The 20,593-nt window shown below is 41.1% G+C and overlaps 1 protein-coding gene across 1 annotated transcript in view; it reads right to left on the bottom strand.

Annotated features, from left to right (window-relative positions):
• The window catches only part of bcas3 (BCAS3 microtubule associated cell migration factor), a 196,725-nt gene extending 176,854 nt beyond the window's left edge, over positions 1 to 19,871 (bottom strand). Inside the window, exons 1-7 of the mRNA XM_062473142.1 lie at positions 19,762 to 19,871; positions 18,544 to 18,626; positions 18,136 to 18,190; positions 17,870 to 17,945; positions 16,884 to 16,990; positions 11,711 to 11,792; positions 8,192 to 8,258 (exon numbers count right to left, since the gene is read on the bottom strand). Coding sequence (XP_062329126.1) covers positions 8,192 to 8,258; positions 11,711 to 11,792; positions 16,884 to 16,990; positions 17,870 to 17,945; positions 18,136 to 18,190; positions 18,544 to 18,614 — 458 coding nt within the window. The 5' untranslated portion in view covers positions 18,615 to 18,626; positions 19,762 to 19,871. The remainder of the gene's footprint in view (positions 1 to 8,191; positions 8,259 to 11,710; positions 11,793 to 16,883; positions 16,991 to 17,869; positions 17,946 to 18,135; positions 18,191 to 18,543; positions 18,627 to 19,761) is intronic.
• Positions 19,872 to 20,593: the final 722 nt, after the last annotated feature.

Here is a 20,593-nt window from a genome sequence, read left to right as displayed (position 1 = left end):
TGTGTGAGCACACTGTGTGCATGTGTCTGTCGGTCTGTCCGACACTGTGTGCATGTCAGTGTGAGTGCATTCCACCCTTCACTCTCTGTAAGCAGTAAGAAAGAAGATAAAAGAGGTGTCCCATTAGGAGTGGGAGTCTGTATTCAGATCTCCAGAGCAGTACACCTACCTACTGCTAGTCAGAAGGGCTTTTCCTGGAGACCTCACAGTGAGACAACACCACACCCGTCTGTGTCCCGGCAAAGCTAGGATTACCGATTCAATGTAAAACCTTGCAATTAATATATTGCACTTTTCAAAAACCTGTTTGCTGGCGGCTGCTTCATCGATTTCAGCATTATCAGGGTCAGATCAATCTAATTCAAAGCTTTTTGCAAGCAACGAACCCTGGAATTGATTCATGGGACGGTGATAGTCATCTATTATAGAATCAAAATGTCCCACAATTCCATTGTTTTGCTTTGGCAGTATTTTAATAAATGACTCAGTTCTAATGGAAGCAACGCAGGGTCAGTGGTAATATGATTTCCTGGTGCTGGGGACTTGGAGGCGTGGGTTGAAAGCAGGGCTAAATCACAATGATCATTATGGATCATGGCTGACTGTCAGTCCTTGCACATGTTAAGGTGACACTGAGCGCCATTCCCTGGCTCAGTAATAGGACTGTTATGATGGCTATTAGATCAACGTGTCAATTACTATTACTCAAGCTGGTCTTTGGGTCTGATGGATAGAAAGGGGTCAAAAACAGTTGCTGTGTGAGAGCAAGATAAACACACACTGCAAAATATTCATATTCAGACTATCAGGCCATTTCCATTGTACAATGACTGTACATTGTATTTTCTTTGAGAAGGTGCAAAACAGGGAAAAGGAATTCCAGGTTATGTCTGGAAAAATATCACACACACACACACACAGCTGAGACAGGCAGTTTGACCTCCAGCTTAACCCTTGTGCTGCCTTCGGGTCACATGACCCAAAGGTTCATAACGAACCATCGTTGTGTTTACCCAGTTTTACCCAATACAAAAACAAATAAAAATAATTTTCTTTTAACCTTTGCAATGTGGGGGGTCTGCGACAGCCCAACGGTTAAAAGAAAATGCTTCACTTTGTTTTTGTATGGGGTAAATTTGTCGCAATACGACGGTGGGTCACACGGCTGATGGGTCAGAATGACCCGAAGATAACACAAGGGTTAAAGACTAAGTGGTCTGAATTGAAAAATGGATGACCTTGGCCTTTTCCAACCTCACAATATATCAGACAGGAATTTGCCTAATCCTAAATTACTAGATAATTACAAAGTACTATGTTGTAAAGTAATGAAAAAAAAAATCTAAAATAAGACAGGCATTTAGCAACCTGCTAAATCCATCTCCTGTCAAAAAAGGCTCACCAATAAAAAGAACCATGAATCAGGGTCATTTACTATCCAGTGCTGCTACTGTAGCTAGCAGACATAAAAAAAAAGAAACCTGTTGACACAGAATCCGTATGAGACTTTTACAACCGGAGAGTGAGTCTCTATTTTAGCAACACAACGGCTTACATTGGTCGTTATGGCCATTATGTCAAACACATACCATTTAATGATATGCTTTTTTAAGAAACATTATGGCATCTGTTATTTTAGCTGTAACACTAGTGTGCTGTGCTTGCGCTTCTCTGAAAGGGTGACTTCTTGTCGACGGAATTGGAAGGGTTTTAATCTGTAGGATTTTTGTTTTATGAAAGTGAACCGATGAATAAAAACCGCATCCACTTCTTGTGGCAGGGCGATCCGCAGGGGAAAACCTGGAAAGGGATTTAAAACGAGGCAAATAAATGTATTTACAAGGGAAGAACGTCATCACGTTTCCGAATGCAGCCCATTTTTTACGAGCTGCCTGAATGTGAACTACAATCACACGGTGGAAATGCAAAACAAACACAACCTTCAATCATGATGTTGATCGGGATGTCAGCAGGCTGGAAGTGTTGTGAGAGGGGATGAGAATGCCCACATCAGGAATACCATTTCATACCAACTTTGGGTATTCTTGTACTCGCATCAACAAATGGGTTGAACTTTGTAGGATGCGTCCACCGTAAATATATATTTTAACAGCAACCAAAATTTTGGAAGAAGTGCTCAGCAAATCACCCATCCAAATGCACCTATTTTAGACTAATTATGTTAGTATTGGATGTTATGAAGATCTGTTTATTTAAAATGTAATCACATCTTGTTTTGCTTGCTTCTTTGAGACATACTTTGTCAGGAAAATCCTTTTTTTATTTTTTAAACTAAGGACATACAAATTTGCAGAACTAATCTTTGGACCAAGATCAAACTCCCTGTCCTTGATTTAAAACACTCTTTTCTACTTGCAGACAAAAACAAAAGGTACATATGACAGCAATTACAGTATTTACATAGGAATCAAGAGATGTGGGTGGCAAAAGAGACAACATTCAGGAGGTTTGACTAGTTCTTCCAACCCCCCACCACCCCACCCCCCCACCCACTTCTTTCTCCACACATCCTTTCCCCTCCAAACGCCTTCTCCTCCCGTCCTCTTCCTCTTCTCGGACTCAACACACAACAAACGCTGGCCACATCAGAGGCTGCTGCGGGCCCAAGGGGGGCCACAGTGATTCCGGCACGCCGCGGGCATTAGCGGGAAAGTAATTAGGGTAAAAAGTTCAACCGCAACTTCATGTCTGCAGCCCTTCCAGAAAAAAAAATCCTCTACGTTCAGTACAGTACAACGGCATATTGAAAACACATTCCCCAGTGATGCAACTGTGTTCTTTTGCCACAGTGTTCAATGACTAAACCACACAACAGTCACACAGGTGGCACTACACAGAAGCAACTCAAACTTTACTCCTTGTAAAAAAAGACTGTCTGATAAGACACTGGCCACTTAGACAATAACAGAATAGAGTCACATTATGAGATATCCATCAATATAATTTAATGGCCTGGAACATTAAATTACATATAACATAAGGAAACAATACCACCGAATCAATATCCAACAGAGATGAAGGCAGCATTAATCTCAGGAGTTAAAATGCTCTCATATCATAGAATTATGAGTATTTATTAATAACCCATAACTTGCAATATACCAACTTAATGTGTAACAATTGATGAGGGTAAAAGTAGTACAAAAGATATATTATTTTTCAAAAGCCCAATGAGTCATTTTGGTAATTAAGAAACAAATATAGCTATCAGTGACAGAATGAAAACATACAAATGGAAAATATGGCAGACTGCTTTAAACTCCTCAAAGACACATTTCAAAGGAGTCTTCTTTTCCTTAGAGACCTTGAGTTATATGACTGTACAGTCTGCACGAAATGCACCGAGCCAAGATCTAAGGAGCAACCTGCACCTGCAGACTCTCAGAGCAACTTAAGAGGAAGGAGAATCCATGACTGAACGACTGAGTGCTAAATACCGTTAGCATCCCTCTGGTCCATTCCACTCTCTTATCGACAGTAACAGCTTCCAAGTTGAAAATATGTCTACGTAACGAGCTGAACCCTGGTTCAAATCCCATGTTAAAGTAGTGTACTGGTTTCTTTCCAGGAGAGGTACTTAACCCTTGTGTTATCTTCGGGTCATTCTGACCCATCAGTCATTGTGACCCACCGTGGTATTGCGACAAATTTACCGCATACAAAGACAAAGTGAAGCATTTTCTTTTAACAGCTAGGCTGTCTCAGACCCCCCACATTGCGATGGTTAAAAGAAAATTATTTTAATTTGTTTTTGTATTGGGTAAAATTGGGTAAACACAACGATGGTTCGTTATGAACCTTTGGGTCATGTGACCCGAAGGCAGCACGAGGGTTAACCTTGGTTTCACTAAATTGGTTATATGTCATCCTTGCACAGACAAAATTATGAAAATGTATCTAATTAATTGTCATGGACAGCATTGTCAGAAATGTAAGCAAGCACACTGTATGGGCTATTCTGTCAACTGAAAAAAAATTACACATAATTCCGACAGTCAAGGAAATGTTTATGTATACTACTTCCAGTACTACTGTGTTTAATCTGACCTCCTATTTGAAGAGGGAAAACTGGTGAGGCAGAACATATTTTCGGCAGACAGAAAACAGACGTGCAAGTCAAAATAAACTCTTCAAAACGAAGCCAGAGACTGGCCAGTTTTACCAGTATGCCTGCCCCAAAAAATAGGAAGTTAGGATGAGATTACAGACATTCGCCATTCATGAAAACAAGACAAAAGCGCATGATTTCATCCAAACATTTTTTTAAGTGATCACGACATCCACAGTGACAGATTTTTTATAAACAAAGATCAGTATCCATTTCTAAATGTACTTGAGTCCTGCACACACTTTAATGTGTTTGAATCAACTAGGAAACATTGTAAGCACAAAGGGCACCAATATTAGAATAGAGGTCATACAGCTGCTCAGACTCTTGATTCGTCTTGAATTATTAACAAACTTCATAGCCAATGGACCGCACACATTGGCTGTAGTGAGTGTGTGTGCGTGTGTGTGTATGTTTGTGTGTGCATGGAGTACAAGGATCATAGTGTGCCTGAGAGAAGAACCACTGGTCTCATGCTAGCTTTAAAAAGCGTCACATATCCAAATCCCTTTAATCTGGTGCTTCTTTTAATACAAACACTTGCAGATTTCCATTTAATACACTTTAGAAAGGGGGACACCTCGCATCTGTTTGGCTAAATCTGTCATGAAAATGCAATGAAAAGTGAGGCTTAGTATCACATAAGGCTTTCTTTTAAATGTTATGTTGAATGAGTGGGGTTTATCGCCTGCAATACTGTAATTAATAACGAGCCATTAGGTGACAACAGGACTTACTATAGAGGCTTTGGATAAAGACACTGGACAGGGACATGACATGTATCCTTTAGGATCACTCTCGCCTTGTTTACAGGTGTCCATTTTGATTACAAATGGGGTTTTGATGCAGATGCAGAGCGTCTGTTAAATGACTAAATGTACATAAAAGCACAGATAAAATGTGATGTTTATACTTACTTTAAACACATTCTATCCTCAGTTTTGAAAAACCTTGACTTAGCCCGCAGATTTATTACACTGTTATCTGTTAGCGATGAACCATTATTTCTGTCATGGTTGTTTGTATAGACAAGATACTATATATTTTGCTGCCTCAGAATTCCAAAACAACCTAAAAAATTTAATATTTATGTTATTTCATAAGAAAAACTGGAAATTAATTGTATTAAGTAATAATACTTAATATTTGACAAAAATATACTCCAGAATTTGAATTACAGAATTGTAAATCACAGAGATACCATTTAAAAGAGACTGAAAAGTCAGACAGTGGTGGCAGGTTACACTACAGCTGCTGCCCAGGGCCTTTTGGGGGGGTCAACACAGGCTCACGTAGCCATGGTGACCACACGATATCACTGTAGTCTCCAAGTGTCGAGGGACCCCAAAAAACTAATGACGTAGTAATCTCCATTATGACAGAAGACTATATTGGTTAGAACAGAGAGACAGAGACAGAGAGACAGACAGACAGACAGAGACAGAGACAGAAAAACAAATGCACCCACAAGAAGCATCTGGAGGGGTGAAAACGTCAGTGAATCTACTGACAGACTTCTCTGAGACTGCAACAGTCCAGTTCTCAGTCTGGAGGATAAAAGGCAAGCTTCGTGGCAATCAACATTTACCCTAGGAGAGTGTCCTCTGAGACACCCACAAATGGTTAAGCACCTCTGCATTACCCATACAATTTGCCTTCGTTGTGAAAAAGCAGCCTTAAATCTTTCAAAATTGTAATACCTGCAGACCTTATTAGAATGAAAGAAAAGAATAAGAATGACGGCAGGGGTTGGAAAACACAAATCCTTTCCAGATCTGTGAGGAGGCATACCAGGGCTTGCAATGGCACAGGCATTCTTGACTAATTCCCAAAGCCCACTGGCACCGGTGCAGAGCATGAAGGGGACGCACATGTAACTTTGCTGTCAGGAAAATCACTAGATCCATACATTGTTGGGACTTAAAGTATAATCCTTTCCATTGATAAAATTATGTTGAGTGTGCCTGGCTGGGTTAGTCCACAAATAGAGGGATCGGCACACTTTTTTTTTCATTCTCTGGTTTTCCTTTAATTTGCAGATCTTGTAATCTAAGCCTAGAGCTGACTGAACCAACTCCTAAACCGGCGCTCCTGTAGCGGCCAAGACTCCAATCTGTTTTCCATTTAAGTGTCAAGACGGCATCCTTTTTGGTGGTTGACAAAAGCTGTTATTTCAAAATGATTATATGCTAAAAACTGTGTGAGGACCTTAGTAAGTGTACGACCCAGCCCAATGGAAAGTACTGTGCCCTTAGGGGGTTTTCCTGCCTATTAATGTAGTGTTCACCAAACACTTCTCTACAAGACGCCACGGGCCTTGCCATTCAGCCAGAGGTCAGAGTTTCTGCCTTTCAACACAGTGCATGTTTTCAGCATTATCGCCAAGCGTCGCATGGGTGCTCAGCCAAACCGTCAAAACCCTCCCTGTGTCTGCGTCAGTGACGACATGGCAAACGCTGCAGCGGCGGCGGCCGCAGTCCCTGGAAAACATCGGGAAGGTGGTCCTCATCAATGTCCAGCCGAAGACAGACTTCCTTATTTCATTTCCCGGGGAGGAAATATCGAGTTAAATTTTGTGCTGTTCTGGAAGAGGAGCAGGGAAGATGGGAGGAGCCTGGGTTAGGATGGTGGGAGGGAGAGCAAAGGGCTGTGTATGTAGAGACTAAAGCAGCACGCCCGGAGTTCTCTCTGCATTTCACTCCCACACTTTCATTCCCTCTCTCCCCCCCTTTACCAGGTCAGGACATGGTGTGCCCACTCCCCACTCCCCAAGTGGCCACATGTCTGCTTGATCTTCTCTTCTTTCTGTCTCTCTCTTTCTCCCTCTATGAAGGGAGGTTCTGAAACTCCAGTTGCTCCAATACCCAGCTTTAGTCAGCCTGACCAGCAATCCCAAAGGCTGGTTCTATCCCAGACGATCACACCCTGGGCCCCGACAGCGTACGCAAGGGTGGGGGTGGGGTCCTTTGATGCTTGTTATTACACACCGAAAATTACAGGCTTTCAAACTTAAGATTTGTACCTCAAAACATCTGAATGTCATGGAGAACAGTCAAAACACTCCCCCCTTTCCACACTTTTTAAAAGGGAAAATGTCATAAAGACAACAGTGACAGGACATTCAAGGGACTATGTTTACCTCCTCCATGTTGTGTTTCAAAAGTCTCTGGTACTCTATGTACTCCCCCAAGTCAGTGGTTTATCCAACTGCATTTTGTCAATCACAAAGCAAGCCTACAATGATCAAATAAGGATAAACCTACCAATAGCCAACAGCATATCTTGTTCACAATGTTGTAATGCTATATGACCTGGGCCCTGTTCCATAAAGTGAGTTTACTAAATAAGCCAGGCTTATTTTGCTGTGCTGCCATATTATTTTACTTTATTAACCACTATCAGTAACATCAAAACAACATTCAAGCACATGTTTGTTTGATAATTTGAATAGTTTGAATAGAATGTTTGATAATCAAAATATGCCAACCAAAATCTGTTACGACCAGACTAGTACATAACACGTGACTCGGTCATGTTGCCGTGACAAGGGGTCTAAATGATCAAGCAGAAAACAGAGGCAGGCCAGAGAAGTAGAATGACTAGAGCAGACACGACTCTTCTCATCATGCAACAGACAAGTCAAAAAGGGGCACCCAATAAAAAAAGAGTCTGCTTCAACGCCAACTGACGTACATCACCACCGACCAATGGTCATGGTTAGCACATATGGAAACTGAATTACAAGTGAGTGAGTGAGCAGGATTCAACTTTGACCTCCTTCAAAATGCCATTTGGTTACAGCTAATGGACTGTAGCTCTGTTTAATTGACGTCAGTAAAATCCACTTTCCTACAATGGAGGAAAGTATTATACTGTAAGGTTTTTGTGCCAGGTCACTATAAGACTCATTCCTGAGTCCAAAGTCCTTTTAAGGATTGGGCATGTTTGGACATTGTGAGTTTAACAATACTTAAACTGGAATGGGAAAGTGCAAGACATAATCCACTTCCAGTTGACCTAGGAAGTGATGTCACAGGCATCAGGTTCAGGGTCATAACTTACCCTGAGGTACTCTTGCACACCCCCAGTAGCGGTCTCTTGTCTGCAAAACCGTCCACATTCAGAGGATCTAGAAAGCACAAGAGGAAGAGGATGAGGGACTGAAGAATTGTACAACTGAGTGACACAACAAAGAGAGACGTTCATTAAAGAGGCCACTGGGAGGTCTGCTACCACTCCAGGAAGTGTGTTGATTACATTATAACAACTGCCCACAAATCATAGTATGAGGGGAGTCAAAATATCCATAAAGAATATTATATATATATATATATTTTCCTAATTGTTTTTGGATGTTTTTCCTCCGCTCCCCTCATCTTGTATCTGTTAACTTAGTAGGGACTCATCAACACGGACCATCAAATAATGCCCGGTTTGCATTAAGATTTATGGGGAATCAAATGTAATTATATTGACATTAAAAAGGAGACTTTGATACGCCACCCTTAGCAATGTGTTGAATTCACATATTTCCACACTGAGGCACACTAGAGGAGAGAGAAAAGGGTATAGTACAGAAAGCAAGAAGAGAAAGAGAAATGGGAGGCTTCCCATTTGTCCCTCTGTTAAGGGTGGAGAAATCTTGTAACATTAATAATATAGATCACAGATTTTCCTTCGTTAGTCCAGTTTTAAAGACTGAAAATGGGGGTATGGGGGCCTGAGGAAGATGTTAGCCTTTAGAGGGCTGTAATTTGGGCTTGACAGTAATCAGTGTAAGTTCCTGTGGTGTGGTGTGGGAGCCGAGAATGTTGCTCCTCCAACCCCTCACACTCCAGAACCTTCTGTCCTCATATTTCTGTCATCAGACATCTCAAGCAGTTACAATATTGAGCTGTATTACAAATGTGATGGCTCATGAAGACGAAATGGTTTCCATTTAGTAAATCAAGCGTTTAGTAAAAGTTTTTTTTTTTTTTTAATAGGCCTATTATCTGATGACAAAAATCAGAGTTATTCTGCATTGATTGCAAGTAAATCTGCTCAGTTTCATTCAAATGTGGGTCTGATGGCTGAGCGGTTAGGGAGTCGGGCTATTAATCAGAAGGTTGCCGGTTCGATTCCCTGGCCGTGCCAAATGACGTTGTGTCCTTGGGCAAGGCACTTCACCCTACTTGCCTCGGGGGGGAATGTCCCTATACTTACTGTAAGTCGCTCTGGATAAGAGCGTCTGCTAAATGACTAAATGTAAATGTACATACATCTATTCGTGAACGATAGCTGGTTTTGATCTCATTTATAATAGAATTAGGTTTAGGACTGTAATTGCTGTCAAAGTTACTTTCAGTTTCAGAAAATAAAACAGTTTAAATGATGGCCATGCGAGGTAGATATATACGTCAGAGACTTCTCTGTTCAACAAGTTAAAAGGAGCAACAGCTGACTACGGCATATTCCAAACATGGTCAATGATCATCTATTGTATTTGAGGACACTTGGAGGGTCAGTTGTCCAAAAGGATGGAGGATGCAAACCCTGGGAGAGTGGAGAAACGGATTTGTTCCTCTTCGGAAAACCGCTGTTTCCTCCTCTATTCTGGGAAAAGGAACCTTGCCTTATTAGAATCAACACCTATTTTCGGGACTTTTCCCAAATCCGCCCACCCAGGCTCCACATCCCAAACAATTGGCCTTTTAACAGCCGGCCACAGTGCAACACTGTTTGCGCCCTGGCAGATTGCAATCAGTGTCCTCCCCTCCGCTAGTACAATCCATTTCTATATTCCACAGAGAGAATCGCTCCCCTCATGTGTCGGGTGTCTGCTGCTTCCTATTACTGTAGTTAGCTTTCATCCCCTTCCAGAGCCCCCTTTCAATGCTGTCATTGTGCATTGTTGAAATCTGCCAAAGGACCGGAACATGGACCGAGAACAAAAAGCTGATTTTCTCACCAAGAAATGCCACATGCTAACAGTTCAGGGTGCTTCTCACAGCGCTGAATGATACCTGCAGTGACAGCAGATTCAAACTTCATGGCTGGAGAAGAACAAATTGGCGGAACAAAGGAAATCCAATTGAATCTGGGCCTTAGATATGTGAATGCTTTATATTAGATAGAATCAGGTGCATTGCCGGGGAATAAGTCAATTTATCACAACAGTAATAGTTAAAAATAAACTTTGATCCTGATATTTTTTCTATATGTGTGGATGGGAGTATGGGGACGAATAAACCAATGAAACATTTCCACAGGCTTGTTTTTTTTACTTCACTCTACCAGTTACCTCGCTATTAGAAGAAAAAAAAGCACAAAAAAAATCCTAAAAGCACTGCTGGCCCATGGCGTGCAGAGGTAATCCTTCACCTTTTCTTCCCTTTTATTTGTGGTCTGATTGAAAATGATTAGATAAAAACCCTGAGTATGTTCTTTGGGCTGTTTCTCTTCCTTGGCTAACCTTTAATAAATGCAATTACTCCCCATAATACAATATGGCTGATGAGACAGTTGTGATCAGAGATTCAAGGAGGTACAGGGGGGAGAGGAAATGGAAGGGTAGAGGGAGAAAATAGGTAGGAGAAAAAAAATTTACAAGGGAAAAGAGAGCATGAAAAAGGGAACTTGAGCAGAGGGACAGAGAGATTGTTAGATAAAGGTAGAGAAACGATCAATAGATAGATCGAGAGAGAGGTTTACTCGCAGTTTGCCGGAAAAGTCTCTCACTTCAGAGGCAGCCAGAGGCAGCTGAGGCCAGGCCAACACTAATCTTCAAGGACTGACTTTAATATTAAGATGAGAACATGGAAGACATAGAAGGAGGGCTCTGGCAAGAGCCTCTAGTAAGAAACAGAGGGCAGCAGTCTTTAATTTCACCATGATGTATCACTGTGAAAAAAAAACTTTGCAACCCCAAACTGCTTGAATTATGACACACTTAACCTAATTTCAACTATCGTCCTTGAACACTGACAACAGATTTCAAAATATCCAAGTGATTCCTTTTTTGGAGAAAGAAAATTCTTTGTAGCATTGCAAAACGCACAAAGGAGGAAAAAAAACAAGGCGAATGTGCTTTGAAGTGCATAAATTCAGCTACAGCACATTTCCACCACTTCTGCATATTTGGTGGATAAATATTGCAGAGAAAGCGGTGGACAGAGGAGTGGTGAAGCAGTTCATGTGACATGACAAGGTGAAAACAGCTGAGCTCTCCTCTCAATTCTGGAACGACAGCGTCTTGGGACAGCATCTCTTGAAAGCGCAGTCGTACACGATGTGCATCACAGTCAAAGGATATGGGATATGACCTCAAATATAACTAACTCTAAGATGGAAAGCTGGTCTGCTTTTGCTCTAGGCTAGATTGAGTCCTCAACTAAAAAAGTGTTTGATTGAATCATGAGTCACGACTGACTCCTCAAGCTATAACTAAACTAAATTTCTAGTATGTTTACCAGGCCAGCGTGGGCCTGTATTGACTGTGATGTGTTGGCAGTGAAGTCTGAATCTTGGGGATGTGACGGCAGGGAATAGAATTAGAATATTGTTATTGTACCATTATATCTCTCTCTCATAGATACTTACTGATGAGGGGAGCTGGCAGGACGCGGGCCGCTCGCACTGGGCCATGGCGCACAGAGAACAGCTCCTGGGCCTCGCCACTCAACTGAGGAGAAACACAAACACATTACTGGGGTATAAAAACCAGACTCACAGACACATGTACATAGATTGTAACACACTGCATAAACGCTCATGGTAATAACTAGCACATTCTATACAATGAGGCCTACACACACTTCAGGACTTTCATGCTGTGCCAGACTGTACACTTGTGTCTCCATCATAATAAACCAATGATAAACCCAGATTCAACCACAAGACAATGTATAGCTTCCAAGCCACATCAATGACTCTAAACTCAGACATGGACAGGGGAGACAATGCTGTCTCAGTCTAAGAACCCAGCTCGTTTAGTCTGATGGCTTTTGAATAGTGTGAAAGGGCTCTGAAAGATATGATCCTGAAGAGGAAGAAGAGATAACCGTTTCAATGTTCGCACCAGTGGATAAAAGCTGGTTTAATTGCTGACCTGGCTTTGCAGGGCATTTAGATGCTTAGTTTGTAGGGATTGTCAGTAAAAATGTGGAGGTTGTGTTTAAATGACCTTAATGGAAAAAGGCCATGTTTAAAAATGCCTCTTCTCAAGGGAAAAAAAACAAAAAAAGGGGTAATTTTGTATTCAGCCTTTAGATACTCTGTGTACCAGTCCACCCATTGACAAATGAGGTACAGCAAATCCATTGAGCATAGAGCACTCCAACAATCATCCCACAACATTCTACACATTTTAGATATCTGTCAAAGAAGATAATGAAACACAGCCCTATAATCTTATTAGTATCATCATTAGCTGCATCTCCACCATAATAAACAAGTCACTCCTTGGTGGAGTCACCAGTTTAGCATGCTCTTAGGAGCGCTCCTGCAGTCAACAGGCGCATCCTTCCAATCATTCTATTCCATCCTGAGGCCAGGGCCAGCCAACTCGGCGATACATCCTAATAGAATTATCGACCTCAGCATGGTGACCAAGCTGCACCGGTTGGAAGGATAAAAGTCAGGTCAGGGGGAAGGCAGGAGGACGGGAGGGGTGTGGGACGGCATCAGGGACAAAGACGAGAGACAATGATGCAGGGGGGGCTGGAATACAAAGAGGGATTTGTTCACACTGTAAGAAAAATAATCTATTCCTACTGCGTGGAATGGGTTTCTCATGGTGGAGGCGGGGGGGGCACGGGGGCACAGAGAAGGGAAGTAGGAAGGGGGGGGGGGGGGGGTCGGGGTCGGTGGTTAAAGTGCCAGCCAAACCGCAGAGTAAAAGCTACCAAGCTCAGAATAATGGTCCCCCGTAGCATTGCAATGCAAACGAGCGGCCTACTCTTCCTGTGGCAGGCCCAGAGGGGAGGGTGACAAGGGGATTTCACGGCAGACTGGTACCACTGGCAGTAGTAGGTACATTTAACCTCAACGGGTATTGACCCTTTGACCATTAAGAGCTATGGTACTCTAAAAAAGGACCAGGACACAGACAAGAACTTGCAGGATGTTAGTTACCATATCTACTCTAACAGTTAACTGTAGATACACAAGGATTATGGTTAGTGGCAGATAAGAAGAGTGTGGCATCATGTGTGTCAGGCTGACGTATGAATGCTTGGATATGCAGGGTCAAGCCCCTTGATGGCTTGAATTGAGGCTTGACGCATGTAATGGCACATTGTTTTAAGAGCCAAAGCCCTACTTTTGTGATTCTTTTTTTTTCTTCTTTGCGTTAAATTACAGTGAAACATGCATTATCACATTACCGGTGCCTTAATCCGCGTGTTTTAAGACCATAAACCCATCCGAGGGGATGATCGCTCTTTTTCGCAATTAGTAGTCTTTTCAAAGTGGCGGATTTGGAGCCTGTGTTTTTATTAAAAGTGCTCAGGTCCAGGCGGTGGCTCAGAGATTACCCAGAGCATGGGACCCACTGGGCGCGTTGATACTAGGAAAATACAAAAAGGGAGGTGGTGGGGTTGGTGGGAAATGGAGAGTAATGGAATTTTCTGGATTGTGTGTGGAGGTTTTAGGATAATGCCACGAAGGCTATTGTGCATTACCCTTATGCTCATCCTGGCCTTACGAGGCTCTGTGGGACATAGACAACATGTGCAACATGTGCGACATTACATTAGCAGCTCATAGCAGGCCACAAGCCAGGCAATGCGCCAAATTGCTCATTTTGTTAAAAAATATATATATATATACACTACCATTCAAAAGTTCGGGGTCACTTAAAAATGTCCTTATTTTTCAAAGAAAAGCACAGTTTTTTTCAATGAAGATAACGTTAAATTAATCAGAAATACACTATACATTGTTAATGTGGTAAATGAGTATCTAGGTGGAAACGTCTGGTTTTTAATGAAATATCTACATAGGTGTATAGAGGCCCATTTCCAGCAACTATTACTGTATGAATGGTACATTGTGTTTGCTAATTGCCTTAGAAGACTAATGGATGATTAGAAGGATTAGAATTAGAATGCCAAATGTCTGCAATGTTGTAATTGCTGCAAATGGAGCATTATTTGATGAAAGAAAAGTTTGAAGAAAAAAAATTATATTTAAAATAAAAATAATTATTTCTAATAATAATAATTAATTGTAAATGTCTTGACTATATTTTCTATTCATTTTGAAAGTTATTTGATAAATAAAAGTGTGAGTTTTCATGGCAAACACGAAATTGTCTGGGTGACCCCAAACTTTTGAACGGTAGTGTATATACACACACTATTTGTTTGACTTTCATTGCATTTGTGGGTCAGATATTGTGGAAACTGGTGTTCTAATCTCTGGTCTGAACAATCGTCCACTGTGACATATATTTTCTGTTTGGGTCACATTCAGTACTTAACTGAATTGTTTTATTGAGTGTACTGAAAATGAATGATGCCAAATAAGCTCATACATGTGCGGACCATTCTCACTACTGGGACGCAAAGCAGACAGTGTTAACAACTCCTTTGCTTTGAAGCTGATGAAACTGTGTGTCCATGCGAGTGTGAATATCAGTCTGCTTCTATCAGGGACTGTAGCTGCGCAAGTTTTAATAATAACACTGCCGCCCCACACACCACTCTTCAAAGTGGGTCATTACCCTCCCAACACCTCTTCAGTCCAACAATTAGCTCACGCTAGTCTGCATCTTATCAGCCCATGGCGGGCGACACCTCTCCAGTCAAAGATCCGAGTCTGAGGGGGCGGTAATGCGTGTGCACAGCAGCAGATGAAAGAAGATGAAACTGTGTGTGAGTGTGTGTGTTTTCACTGTCTTGTTTCTCGTTTCTAGGCCATTATAGAAGGTGTCAGTTTAGCAACTGTCAAAAACACTTCACAACCACTGAGGGCCAGAAACAAAAGTGTTTTCATCTCGTCTTGGAACCCAAGGCAACACCAGATACCTCCTCACCATAACCTGCCAGAGAAATAAAACTCAAGAGGGGAGATAGTGGGATAGAAGTGATAGCTGATGAAAGTTCAACTCAGTGAACCGAATAGCAATGTAACCAAAAACCCTGTTCACGGGGTACTATACAACATAACACTGGTCATATGGCCTCCTCTTTAGTTCCTGCAGTAGAGCAATGAACAGCCCACAGGTTGTTCAATGCCACACCAAACTTAGTGGACAGCCTCTGCCTGTCAGTGTGTGTGTGTGTGTGTGTGTGTGTGTCCGAGGGAGAAAGCGTGTGTCGTTTCCCTTGTGGCCAGTGGATGTTTATAAAAGGGACTGATTAAGGACTTTAGTCTGTTTAGATCTCACAGGATGTATGTGAAGTTTGCATGTTTCGGTGACAGCCTGTGCATGTAACTCGATAGCACTCAAGTGAGGCCTTTGCAAAAAGTTGTGGGTTATTTGTTAATTCACCAAGCTGACAAAACCCTGTAATGATTTTCCAAAACTTTCCAAAAAGGAATTCCATAATTATACATTTCAAATATTTCCTGGAAGAAAATCTGACACTTTAAATGTCATTAGAAACAACTTTCCAACATTATAGGCTTTGCCCATCTCACAACTACACATATAAGAAACAAAATGGAAAGATCAAATTAATTAAATAACATTGGTCAGCAGTACTGGAGGTCTTTCAAATGATTCACCTTTAACACTTTCAGATTTCAATCCATCATTCTCCTGCCAAAACACAACCCTTCAAACAACAAACATCAGGTCTGCATGAAACTCCTCCTGAATGTATGAAACAGCCACCATCTTCATGAATCTCCTCCTGAGTATGTCAACCAGCCACCATCTCCTTGCAGGGTCTATTTCCTCAGTGACATGGAGAGAGGATCAGGGCAGGGACTGATGCAGAAGCCTGTCAGCCTATCAACCCGAGAAGCTCCATCTACCACGGAGGCCTGTTTGTGTGTGTCACTCGCATCTTTTGGCTGCTGGTAATTGAGGTTCCTGAAGAGTTGTGTTGCCAAGGTCTTTGGTTCTAAGTTACAGTGTTACTGTAGTACTGTTGTTTTGTTTGAACCCACATCAGTCATAGATGCGTCTGGTCAATTCAGTCAAAACAATGCAAAATTATACATTCAATTTTAAATTGTCATAGAATATCAACAATATAAAACAGTAAAGTAAGCAGTTTTGGGGGATATCCTCTGATTAAGAACTTTAGGTCATCAATATAGATACGTAAATTTATACAAGTAAAAAAAACTCAATTGAATTCGGAGTGTATAAAAAACAATGGCCTTGCACTAGTCAACACTGACACCTAGTGGATAAAAGGACATATGCAAATTTGACACCTAGATATTTGTTTTGTCAATAAAAAGTCTAAGGTTGGTCTACAGAAAAAAATCATGCCCTAAAAAGACCAACAAAAGAGGCGCCCCAGTGGTTTACCGGACTAATTCACGCACCATGTAGGCTCAGGCCTTGTGGCGGCCTGGCCGGCCCAGGCCCTTTACCGCATGTTATCCCCTCTCTCTCTCCCCACATTTCCTCTCCTTCCAAACACACTGCCACCAAAATGATATCTTTCAGAAAAAGACAAATTCAAAATGAAACCAATTCTCATCTAAATGGTGCTTAAAGAGCAGAAATAGACCTGAAGGATTTAAAGAAGAACTGTCTGAAGTTGTTTTTTTTTTACTAAAAATATAAAAAGTATTTCAAAGTGCTACTCACCGATATGCTCCAGACTTGCATCCCGTCAGAGTAGCCAATCATCAGGCAGAGAGGGGGTTCGCTGCTGCCGCTATGCATTTCCATGAACTCTGGAGAGCGAGCCGTGTCTGGACACAGGGAAATAGGGCAGGGGTCAGACATCTGACTGGGTGCTGCTTTGGCCAGAGCAATTATCAACAGAACTACATAGAGTTTGACAATTACATCTGTCTAACACTAACTCTTTTTATTTCACCTGTGAAAAATAAAATTGTTGTTAGACCCTAAGAAGACAAGACACCTCCTGGAAACGGGTATTCAAAATTATGAGTGTTCAGAGATTCAGAATGACTGTGACAAAAGGATAGTTACCATAACAACATCCTCGAAACATGCATATAACACACTGCATTGCAGTCACTTCTACGTTTTATCTGAAGATTTCACAATGTTTACTCTGGTGACGGTCGCCCTTTTATTGGGTGTGATAAAAACGGATCCTCCAGACCTGATGGCCCTCACAGACAACCAAACCCCGTCTGTGGGGACCATATCATACTTCAGGTCTGTTTAAAGAATCATTCAAAGTTTGTAGTAATTAATTCTAAAGTAGCTGAATGTTCTATAGACAAGAGTATGATAGCATGTCTGAGCAACACAGCTGTCAGACTGAATGCAAGCATCTGATTGGCTGGCACACATACATTTACATTTATGCATTTAGCAGACGCTTTTATCCAAAGCGACTTCCAAGAGAGAGCTTTACAAAAGAGCATAGGTCACTGATCATAACAACGAGATAGCCCCAAACATTGCGAGCAGCCAAAACATGAAACATACATGGTGGAAAACCAAATAAGTGCCAAAGGGAAGAACCTTAAGAGCATGCAGTTAAACAAGTTACAATCAGTAAAATCAGTGCACACACAGTGATTACTAGTGTTACTAGGAGACTTCAGATCTGTCACAGAATTGAACCATCAACTGTTACCATAAACTTTACTAACCATTGATGTCAGCTTTTTCAAATCGAACCCAGATAATTTTCTCTTTCTCATCCGTAGGGGGCGCTCCAGTATATGCCTTAAAAGAGGAGACATTAATAGGACATGACAACAATGGCAGAATGCATGTGGAATTTGTCACCATTCAGTTTGAATTTGATTTCTTAACTGGACATGGCAATTGAGGTCTCTTATGTAATTTATCCACTCTAAGAGGACAATAGAAAGCAATGAGATAATGCAAGCAGTATGAAAACATGAGAACCTACCTGTGGGACAACATCTTGCAGGAATGTCACAACACTTTCCATATATGACTGCTCCCTGAAATGACAGATTACATTTACAGAACCTATCTATATGGATAATCAACATGGAAATACAGTTTGAGGCAGTGGTTGCAAGAGTGGCTGAAACAAGTCATATTAGGTTGTCATAAACGAGTCATAATTATTTCTCCACGTAATGTTTTATTCTTAGGGGTCTTTAAAATATGCAGAGACAGGAATTCTCTGAAGACAAAAATAATAACAACCAAATCTGAGAGTGACCAGATATAGGATTACCAACAACTGATAAAATGTGTCAACTACAACAATCAATAATTAAAACCCATCACATGATGAACTCTCCGATTGTTCGGTGTAGTAAATGTGTATGTGTGTAGGATTCCTTACGTGGCAGCCTGTGCTCGTACCACAACCCCTCCAGCACAGCGACTTGGTCTGCGCGGAGAGTCTGAGGCCATTATGTCTTTATTCTGCTGTAAAAAGACAGGGATATGACTGTTACTTCAGACAAACACATTATTGAGGTCAATGACTTGTATTGGGATTTTATTAGTCAGGATTCCTGTAGTCATCCTTTGTGCAATGTGTCAAGAACGGACAGGGAGAAAAGACTCCTATCCCATCCACTAGAGACCTAATGTTCTCCAGCTCAGGATTTTGCATTGTTGCTTAGCCATTCAATAAAATATTGAACATTACACTGTTAGCCTACATTACCTTGGATGGAAACCCCATATTTCCAATTTGCCAATGTTCTGATTTAAACATACTTAAACAAACTTCACCAAGACATGACTGAGAGACTTTGTTGCTAGCAATGGCTGTAGAACTTTGGGCAGCTAGCAATACATTATTTTTCTTAAACAACTTTGCACTTCAGTGCTGAGCAGACTTGGGAGGTCTATAGATATGCAAATGCCAGTATTTTGTTGTACATTTTATGTTGTTTATTATGTTTACCGTATGCACCTGCCCACCAAAGTAAACTCCTTGTTTGTGACCACTTACTTGGCGATTAAACACTATTCTGATTCTGATTATTTCGTATAGCGGATTTGCTATATCAACCACACTTTAATATCTAGTCTGAGAGAGTTTACAACAATACTAGCAGTAACACAAACCTGCAAGCTGGTAACAACATAATGGATCATTGCTCGTAACTAGTTTACGTCCTTTCTAGCTACTTAACAACAAAGATGCCGACAAACAACTGCAACTTAAATGGCTAACTACTAGCTGTTCCCAAGGTTCAACATATTTAGACTAAGCACTTGCCCGAGTGCACAGTACATGATGGATACGCTGTCAGTTGAATTTGACTATTTAACTGTTGGACTATCTTGACACTGTAAATGTCAAGATGTACTATATAGATAGACAGCAGCGATTAAAAAATAACCAGTCGAATGTAGCTTGCTTGTTACCTAAAATCAATTAGAAATGAGCTAGCCAGCTCGTGCTAGCATGTATGTTAGCTATGATAAATGCTAAACTCTTCTGACTTAACAACACCAAAATCAAATGTTATGGAAAGACGGTTGCGTGCCACCATAAAATAAATCATGAATCATAAATAAGCATAATAATTTAGAAATTTCATACTAACCCCAATACGTTTTGTTTGGAAGTTGGCTTGTTTGGCTAGTAGTATGCTAGTTGAACGAAGCTCTTTATCCAACACCAAAACAGTGTAGCGGAACTATACAGCGACCCAATCAGATAATAAGTGTATTTTTATTCAGCGAATCGGCAAAAGAAAAAGGCGGGTGCTTTACATTTTTTGGCCAATCAGAAGCGTAAATCATAGAGAAAAAATCTCTCATGTCTCGCGATTTCACGATTCTTCGAAACATTTCTTTTGGATGTCAAATTAATGAACCGAGAATTATTTTGGTGCATCCTTATACGATCTATTTTGTAAGTCATTACATCTGTCGACTCGAATAAGGCTGTCATTACCCGTGATGTGCAGGAAACTCAATTGAACCCCGAAAAAGCTGTGTGTTTACATTGACTTCTCGCGAGATAACACACTGCCACGTGTTTTGGTGATGAAACTGATTTCAAACACTGGGGCAGCATCTGGGCAGCATAATTGGAAAAAAAATTTTTTACCTTCGTCCAAGTAGATTTTAGAAATGTTTGCCAATAAGTAAAGGGTAGGCTAATAGCTCAGAAATCGCAGTAGCATTTTTTATCAAGCTTATGCATTTATCTAAAGCGACATACAAACTTCCAACTGCATGAAATCAAGGATCAGAAGTGTATGATTCTAACAGTATTTCGGTCGGTGGATGGGGTGTCAAGGAACTGGCTGTATTGACAGTGTTAAGTAACTACATCTCATCAACGGTAGGGAAGGAAAGGTGCGTATTTGAACGGGGAGATCAATTATGTATAAACTACTTTCTTTATAAATCTTCTTTCTTTATAA

The sequence above is a fragment of the Osmerus eperlanus genome, chromosome 11 (genome assembly GCF_963692335.1).
Source record: "Osmerus eperlanus chromosome 11, fOsmEpe2.1, whole genome shotgun sequence".
Lineage (NCBI taxonomy): Eukaryota > Metazoa > Chordata > Actinopteri > Osmeriformes > Osmeridae > Osmerus > Osmerus eperlanus.
The sequence above is the reverse complement of the archived record's forward strand: the minus strand, read 5'-3'. Positions and strand labels throughout refer to the sequence as shown.